General features: G+C 40.5%; 1 protein-coding gene across 2 annotated transcripts in view; it reads right to left on the bottom strand.

Annotated features, from left to right (window-relative positions):
• Positions 1-9,036, bottom strand: part of UBAP1 (ubiquitin associated protein 1) — a 62,438-nt gene that overhangs the window by 16,404 nt on the left and 36,998 nt on the right. The window contains exon 3 of one of the 2 annotated variants that reach the window (XM_035016459.1): positions 1,423-1,547. The exons of the other annotated variant lie outside the window; for it this stretch is intronic. Coding sequence (XP_034872350.1) covers positions 1,423-1,547 — 125 coding nt within the window. The remainder of the gene's footprint in view (positions 1-1,422; positions 1,548-9,036) is intronic. 2 annotated transcript variants of the gene reach the window in all.

The following is a 9,036-nucleotide window of genomic DNA, read 5'->3' on the forward strand; positions in this document are numbered from 1 at the left end:
TCCCATTTGATTACCTACTGCATATAGACTGGAAAATAAATATTTCTTAGAGTAACATGGTGGTGCCTCAGAGAATTCCCCAGAAATGAAACTCCTTCACCAGAAAGTTGTATTTTTTAAAATCTTAAGTCATAGGAAGAAGTATTAGATAGGTAGTGTACTTAATGTTTTCCCATTTAACTCTTTCTCTAAACTGTAAGCTCGTTGAGGACAGTGAATTAGGTATTTATCTCTATCCCCAACCCTAGTAGAGCATCACTCAAAAACAGGCACTCAATAAATGTGCACTGAGAGAAGAAAGGAAGTCACAAAACATAAGGCTATTTGCTGCTTTCAAGAAGTAATTCTATACATTTATACATTACTGTGCTTTAAAGATGAGAGGGTTGAGAAAGAAGCTACTGAGAAGGCATTTAAGCACAGTCTAGAAGAATAAACAGATTTTAGTAGATAAACAGCTTTTAGTACAGTGAGAAAGAGGAAAATATTCCAAGTGGAGGTAACAGCTCATGAGAAAAAGCACAGTACGATAGGTAATATACATGGTATGTTCAATGAATTGGTAGTCACCTGGTTCGCAGGAGATATGGAGGAGATGATGAGCTGAGGTGCTTTACCACAACCTTATGTCTAGACTTAATTTAAGGACTGGTAAATCAGTCAGTTTTTTTTCTTTTTTAACAGAGATGTGACAATGTGAAACTTTAATTTAGGAATATTATTCTAGAAACAATATGAATACCAAAAAAATGCCTCAAGCAGAAGGGCCAATTAAAGAGGCTACTGCAGGGGTGCTTAGGTGGCTCAGTCGTTAAGCGTCTGCCTTCAGCTCAGGTCGTGATCCCGGGGTCTTGGGATTGAGCCCCGCATCAGGCTCCCTGCTCAGCGGAAGCCTGCTTCTCCCTCTCCCACTCCCCCTGCTTGTGTTCCCTCTCTAACCGTCTCTGTCAAATAAATAAATAAAATCTTAAAAAAAAAAAAGAGGCTACCGCAATAGTCCAGGTAAAAAAAAGTCACGTAAGGATGAACTGGATGGTAAAGGTGAGACACAGCAGAGAGAAAAATATTTCCTAATTTGAGTGACCAAGAAGATAATGAGGACATCAAAAGAAAGAGGTGAATGAGCAAACCAGATGGGCAGTAGGGATTTGTTTTGGACAAAGCAGAGAAACCCAGGAATATACAGTCTAACAGATTGCAGAAGATCTGTAATAGATATATAAACACATGTAAGTGTAAGTGTGTGTGTGTGTGTGTGTGAGAACGAGAGCGAGAGAGAGACAGAGAGAGAAACACAAAGACAATGTGAGCTAAGCAGTAACAGTTGCTATAAGAAATACAAGAGGAGAATTTTTTTTTTCCTATTTCACTATACATCAAATTCTTAAATGCACTCAACTTTAACTAAAAATCACCACTTACCTGTACTTCTCTGACCACCTGCAAACAATCAGGCAAGGAGAAGCCAATAGGAAGACCAACTTTAGCTGGTGTTTTGAATTTGTCTCCTATCTTAAATGGGACATCATCAAGGTAACTGAAAGTCCCTACAATCAAAAATAAAGTAGAAAATATCAGCAAAGAACTTTATTATTTGTTTTGCTATTATCTTACATCTAGGATACAACATTAATTTATGCTATCCTAAAACTAGAAGTTATAGAGACTTGCTTCTTTGACTGCTTACCTTCTCCTGACCCTAGACATCTGTGGAAGAAATCCTACTTGCGCCTACTTGATCTTTTTTTTTATTCTTATGTTAATCCCCATACATTACATCATTAATTTTAGATGTAGTGTTCCATGATTCATTGTTTGTGCATAACACCCAGTGCTCCATGCAGAATGTGCCCTCCTCAATACCCATCACCAGGCTAACCCATCCTCCCAACCCCCTCCCCTCTAGAACCCTCAGTTTGTTTTTGAGTCCATCGTCTCTCATGGTTCGTCTACCCCTCCGATTTCCCCCTCTTCATTCTCCCCCTCCTGCTACCTTCTTCTTCTTTTTTTATTTTTCTTAACATATATTGCATTATTTGTTTCAGAGGTACAGATCTGAGATTCAACAGTCTTGCACAGAATTCACAGTGCTTACCAGAGCACATACCCTCCCCAGTGTCTATCACCCAGTCACCCCATCCCTCCCACCCCACCCCCCACTCCAGCAACCCTCAGTTTGTTTCCTGCAATTAAGAATTCCTCATATCAGTGAGGTCATATGATACATGTCTTTCTCTGTTTGACTTATTTCGCTCAACATAATACCCTCCAGTTCCATCCACGTCGTTGCAAATGGCAAGATCTCATTCCTTTTGATGGCTGCATAATATTCCATTGTATATATATACCACATCTTCTTTATCCATTCATCTGTCGATGGACATCTTGGCTCTTTCCACAGTTTGGCTATTGTGGACACTGCTGCTATAAACATCGGGGTGCACGTACCCTTTCGGATCCCTACTTTTGTATCTTTGGGGTAAATACCCAGCAGCGCAATTGCTGGGTTGTAGGGTAGCTCTATTTTCAACTTTTTTTTTTTAATTTTTTTTTTTAATTAATTTATTTATTTGAGAGAGAGAATGAGAGAGAGAGCACATGAGAGGGGGGAGGGTCAGAGGGAGAAGCAGACTCCCTGCCGAGCAGGGAGCCCGATGCGGGACTCGATCCAGGGTCTCCAGGATCATGACCTGAGCCGAAGGCAGTCGCTTAACCAACTGAGCCACCCAGGCGCCCTATTTTCAACTTTTTGAGGAACCTCCATACTGTTTTCCAGAGTGGCTGCACCAGCTTGCATTCCCACCAACAGTGTAGGAGGGTTCCCCTTTCTCCGCATCCCCACCAACATCTGTCGTTTCCTGACTTGTTAATTTTAGCCATTCTGACTGGTGTGAGGTGGTATCTCATTGAGGTTTTGATTTGGATTTCCCTGATGCCGAGCGATATTGAGCACTTTTTCATGTGTCTGTTGGCCATTTGGATGTCTTCTTTGCAGAAATGTCTGTTCATGTCTTCTGCCCATTTCTTGATTGGACTCTTTGTTCTTTGGGTGTTGAGTTTGATGAGTTCTTTATAGATATTGGATACTAGCCCTTTATCTGATATGTCATTTGCAAATATCTTCTCCCATTCTGTCGGTTGTCTTTTGGTTTTGTTGACTGTTTCCTTTGCTTTGCAAAAGCTTTTTATCTTGATGAAGTCCCAATAGTTCATTTTTGCCCTTGCTTCCCTTGCCTTTGGCGATGTTTCTAGGAAGAAGCTGCTTCGGCTGAGGTCAAAGAGGTTGCTGCCTGTGTTCTCCTTTAGGATTTTGATGGACTCCTGTCTCACATTGAGGTCTTTCAACCATTTGGAGTCTATTTTTGTGTGTGGTGTAAGGAAATGGTCCAGTTTCATTCTTCTGCATGTGGCTATCCAATTTTCCCAACACCATTTGTTGAAGAGACTGTCTTTTTTCCATTGGACATTCTTTCCTGCTTTGTCAAAGATGAGTTGACCATAGAGTTGAGGGTCCATTTCTGGGCTCTCTATTCTGTTCCATTGATCTATGTGTCTGTTTTTGTGCCAGTACCATACTGTCTTGATGATGACAGCTTTGTAATAGAGCTGGAAGTCCGGAATTGTGATGCTGCCAGCTTTGCTTTTCTTTTTCAACATTCCTCTGCGCCTACTTGATCTTATTAGCGTTTATTTTCAATTACACTTAGTGTAAAAGCCAAAGTACTCACGGAAGCCTAAAAGGCCTCCCCAAAGCCCACTATCCCTCTGCCCTCAACTCTTTGTCACCTCCTTGCTCACTGCACTAACTCACAGTAACTGTTCCTCAACCATGACAGGGTCAAACCCACCTCAAAAATTCTGCAGGGGCTGCTCCCTCTAACTGGAATGTTCTTCCCTTAAATATTCATGTGACTTATTCCTTTGTTCTTCAAGTCTTTGCTCAAATGTCACTCTCTCAATGAGGCTTACTCTGACCACCCTACTTAAAACTACCTGACCCTCACTGCAGTACTCCCATGTTACCATCTATCCTTTCCCCCACAGCACTTATTACCTTCTAACACATTAAATAATTCATTTTTAAATTATATTTATTGTCTGTCTGGCCCAATGGAATGTAAGCTCCTTGCAGAAAAGCATTTAAGTCTATTTTATTCACTGATGTACTGTCAAAACCTATACATATTAGGCACTTAATACTGATGAATCGATAGAACCTCCACAAAAGAACCTCTTTGACTAGTTCTCTACTTTAGAAAGAATCATTTCTAATTAATACAAAGAATTACTCTACATTTTTAAAGACTATATTCTGCAACAGATGTGGAAATATTCAAGAAGCATAGCACTTATGAAAAAAGGAAAACCAGGGGGTACTTGAGTGGTTCAGTCAGTTAAGTGTCTGCCTTCGGCTCAGGTCATGATCTCAGGGTCCTGAGATCAAGTCCCACATCGTGCTTCCCTACTCAGCAAGGAGTCTGCATCTCCCTCTCCCTCTGCTCCTCCTCCCTGCTCATGCTCTCTCTCAAATAAATAAATAAAATCTTAAAAAAAAAAAGAAAGAAAGAAAATGAAAACCAGACAAGACCATGGGAATCAGAACAGGATTATCAGGAGACATAAACCATATACAACTGAACTGCTTTAACTCCCTGAAGGCTCTCTGCCTAATAGCTGAATCATACAAAAAGACCAGGACATTATCACTGATTTATAGGGTCAGACAAAATGAGAGTGGCTCTAACATATGACTTTCACTAGCTATCCACTCCCAAATGTACATGGTTTCTTTTCTGGATGAGGTCTGGGGATAACTTACTGGCAGAACCATCATGGACAATGAAATAGTTACTACTTTTTGACTATTAACAGCTAGTAAAATAAGGGTTGCTGGGGCACCTGGGTGGCTCAGTCAGTTAAGTGTCTGCCTTCAGCTCAGGTCATGATCTCAGGGTCCTGGAATCGAACCCCGGTTGGGCTCCCTGCTCAGTAGGGGACCTGCTTCTCCCTTTCCTCCCCGCTTGTGCTCTCTCTCTCAAATAAATAAAATCGTTAAAAAAAAAAAAAAAAGGATTGCTTCTGGGCCTCACACTGGTATATTTTCTTGAATGCTCATGGACAGAATAATACAATTATACCTCTTCCATGAAGATGGCTTCTCTCCCTTTCTAAAAACTAACAGATTTCAAGACTTAACAAATTCAAGATATATTTGAAATCTTCTCATCATTCCCATTTCCTGAGGTAAATACTGCTCTGATACACCTGAAACCCTCCAGCAGAAAGAAGGACCGTACTTGCACCCTTGGGGGCTGGTGTCTCTCTTTTCCATACCTTCTAGCCAGAACTGAAACATTTTAGGTTATCTCCCACTCAGTGAGCAAATTAAATTCACAACTGTGCTCAATTTAACAATTTTTCTGGGGAATAACCATTAAATTATTAACACTCTAGGAAAGTTTCTTAGTTGGTCATATCTCCAGAAGTACTATTTCCTCAGATGGCAATGCCTGTCACATTCCCACCCTTTTTTACTTGATTATTTCTAGTCCTTTAAGAATGAGCTTAAGAACAACTCCCTTCTCAATCTCAGAACACCCAGGTCATACCAGCACCTCAGGTCTTACCACTCTGTAAGAACAGTTTCCTTATACTCCACCTAGATACTCTGAAAATCTGAGTGTCCTTTAAGAAGAGATAAATGTTTCATATCTACACCTCCCAATCTCATCATAATAACTGGCAGATAAGATGCTCAGTAAGAACAAATAAAGAAGACATGGTCTATACTTCTTTCATATTTAACTCTCACCCCTATCTTAACTCACATTCAATTAACATTTATTAAAATTCAAAATTATTGGGCGCCTGGGTGGCTTAGTCATTAGGCGTATGCCTTCAGCTCAGCTCATGATCCTAGGGTCCTGGGATCGAGTCCCACATTGGGCTCCCTGCTCAGCAGGGAGTACTTCTCCCTCTGACCCTCCCCCTGCTTGTGTTCCCTCTCTCGCTGTGTCTCTCTCTGTCAAATAAATAAAATCTTTAAAAAATAAATAAAATTAAATAAATAAATACAATTCAAAATGATTTACCTAAAATGTCAAGGCTACTCATAAAAATATACCAGGTGCTCCCCCATCAAACTATCAGGTATCATCACAGCTTGCCAAAATAACCAAGTACTGGATACAACGCTAAAACCCTCTGTCACTTAAAAATTCTTTATATTATAGAAATTAGGGGCACCTGGGTGGCTCAGTCATTAAGCATCTGCCTTCAGCTCAGGTGATGATCCCAGGGTCCTGGGATCGAGCCCTGCATCGGGCTCCCTGCTCAGCGGGAAGCCTGCTTCTCCCTCTCCCACTCCCCCTGCTTGTGTTCCCTCTCTCACTGTGTCAAATAAATAAATAAAATCTTAAAAGCAAAGTTCTAATTTTAAAAAAATTTTATCTGTCTTCCATGAAAACAGGTGCTCAAAGTTTACTGAAAGTTAGATTTTAACTTTAGCTAGTGTCCTGATAGGAGACAAAGCTGAAACTAGCATTTTCTAAGAAGCACTGGCAAAATGTACAGGCAAGTTAACAATCACAAAATTAAGTCTTTTGTTTCAGAATGTTTATTCATTCAAAGTAGGTTAATTCTCTCTCTCTCTCACACACACACACGCACACTCTGAAAATATCCTACCCATAATAACACAAGCATATATGATATACAAATGTAAGAAAACCCATCCACACTAAAACTAACAAAATTTTCTTAAATGAACAGTTCTACTGTAGAATGGTGAGGGGAGCTGAGGGAGAAAATTATCTACAAAAAATAACATACTTAAGATACCTGAGCCAAATGAGAATATCTTTCAAAGCGTGTTCAGTTTCCCTGCCCACCTTTCAGTTAGGAAAATGACATGACTGCTATATACACTGATGACTTATATTCTGTAAATTGAAGTAGGCCCTGGCATAGGGACAGACAGATCAAGTATTATTACACCTTTAAACAACTGCTGATTCCCTTCCTTAACACCAATTACAGGTTTCTACTTTTATTTTATTTTTTTAAAGATTTTATTTATTTATTTGACAGAGAGAGACACAGCGAGAGAGGGAACACAAGCAGGGGGAGTGGGAGAGGGAGAAGCAGGCTTCCCGCAGAGCAGAGAGCCCAATGCAGGGCTCGATCCCAGGACCCTGGGATCATGACCTGAGCCGAAGGCAGATGCTTAAGGACTAAGCCACCCAGGTGCCCAGGTGTCTGCTTTTAAAAAGCAGTTTCATTTCACTAGCCAATGCCAAGGTGATTTGGCACATCCTCTAACTTTCCCTGGTCTTAGTCCTTTAAACTTTATTAGTAGGGAATGAGCCAACAGTTATGTGATTATTTGGGAGGGGGGTAGGAATAAAGGGCAAAAAAGGCATTTAGGGGCACGTGGCTGGCTCAGTTGGTAAAGCATGGGACGACTCTTGAGTGTAGAGATTACTTAAAACTAATAAATCTTTTAGAGTGGCTCAGTCAGTTAAGCATCCAACTCTTGATTTCGGCTCAGGTCATGTTCTCCAGGTCATAAGATTGAGCCCCTACAGGGCTCCCCACTGGGCATAGAAGCTGCTTGGGATCCTCTCTCACCCTCTCCCTCTGTCCCTCCCCACCCCACCCCACCTCCTGGTACACGCTCTCTTAAAAACAAAAAATCTTTTAGGGGCACCTGGCTGGCTCAATGGGTGGAGCTTGTAACTCTATCTCAGAGTTGGAAGTTCCAGCCCCACACTGACTGTAGGGATTACTTAAAAATATTTTAAAAATAGATAGCTAAATAAATAATCTTTTTAAAAAAGGCATTTAAAGAGATGGCAACAAAGCAAGCAACCTTTTGAATGGACAGAGACTACTGTAGCATAATTAATGATGATGCTATGAGGATTATAAAGAATATATTTTGCAAATATAACCGACTATGCCTTAGGAATTATTCATTTTTATCCAATATATCAAAATATATATTTAAAGACAGCAATTTCTCTTGTTTCTCAATACACCTTATTTTTTTTAAAAGATTCAATAAACTCAACTACATGGCCCAGAGAATTAAACACTGTGACTAACAAATTTCCAGCTTAGGGCGCCTGGGTGGCTCAGTTGGTTAAGCGACTGCCTTCAGCTCAGGTCATGATCCTGGAGTCCTGGGATCGAGTCCCGCATCGGGCTCCCTGCTCAGCGGGGAGTCTGCTTCTCCCTCTGACTCTCCCCCTCTCATGCTCTTGCTCTCTCAAATACATAAATAAATCTTAAAAAAAAAAAAAATTTCCAGCTTACCCCAAATATTTTTTAGTTTCAGTCTTTATTATTGAATATCTTTCTAAAATGTCTGAGCCCACTCTCTTAAGTTCAGTTTCGATAAAGAAAGTAAGCACATCTCTGATGACTTCAGTTCCTTGAAGTCACGTTCTGCACATCACTTTGCGTTATGCACAGTGGAAGAGACTGGGCTGAAGATGTACTATCTCAGGATAAATTCTGGGAAAGCATCATTGTCATTTCTTTCTTTCTGAATTGCTAATATGCTTATAATCTTGTCACCTGCATGTTTTCCTGAAAAAAAGTTACAATTCCAGGGAAGAGGAGAGATGAATTCTTAATGGAGGGTAGAAACTAGATTATGCTTAATTCAGGTTTTACTGTGAATTCAAACTGAGGATTCAAATCGGAAGTTTTTAAAAACAAACAACAGTAAAGACCAAACTTAAAATTTAGTGAAAAATACAATTCCATAACTAGGTATCACTACCTTAAAGCCATTAAGTTTGCTATAAGGGGCGCCTGGGTAGCTGGTTAAGCATCCAACTCTTGATTTCTGCTCAAGTCATGATCTCAGGGTTGTGAGACTGAGTCTCATGTAGGGCTCTAAGCTCACTGCAGAATCTGCTTGAGATTCTCTCCCTCTCCCCCTTCCCCTGCTGGTGCGTGCACCCCGCCTCAAAGAAAGGAAGAAGGAAGGAAGGAAGGAAGGAAGGAAGGAAGGAAGGAAGGAAGGAA

This window comes from Mirounga leonina, unplaced genomic scaffold, assembly GCF_011800145.1.
Source record: "Mirounga leonina isolate KUSES-001 unplaced genomic scaffold, KU_Mleo_1.0 Mir_170, whole genome shotgun sequence".
Taxonomy (NCBI): Eukaryota; Metazoa; Chordata; class Mammalia; order Carnivora; family Phocidae; genus Mirounga; species Mirounga leonina.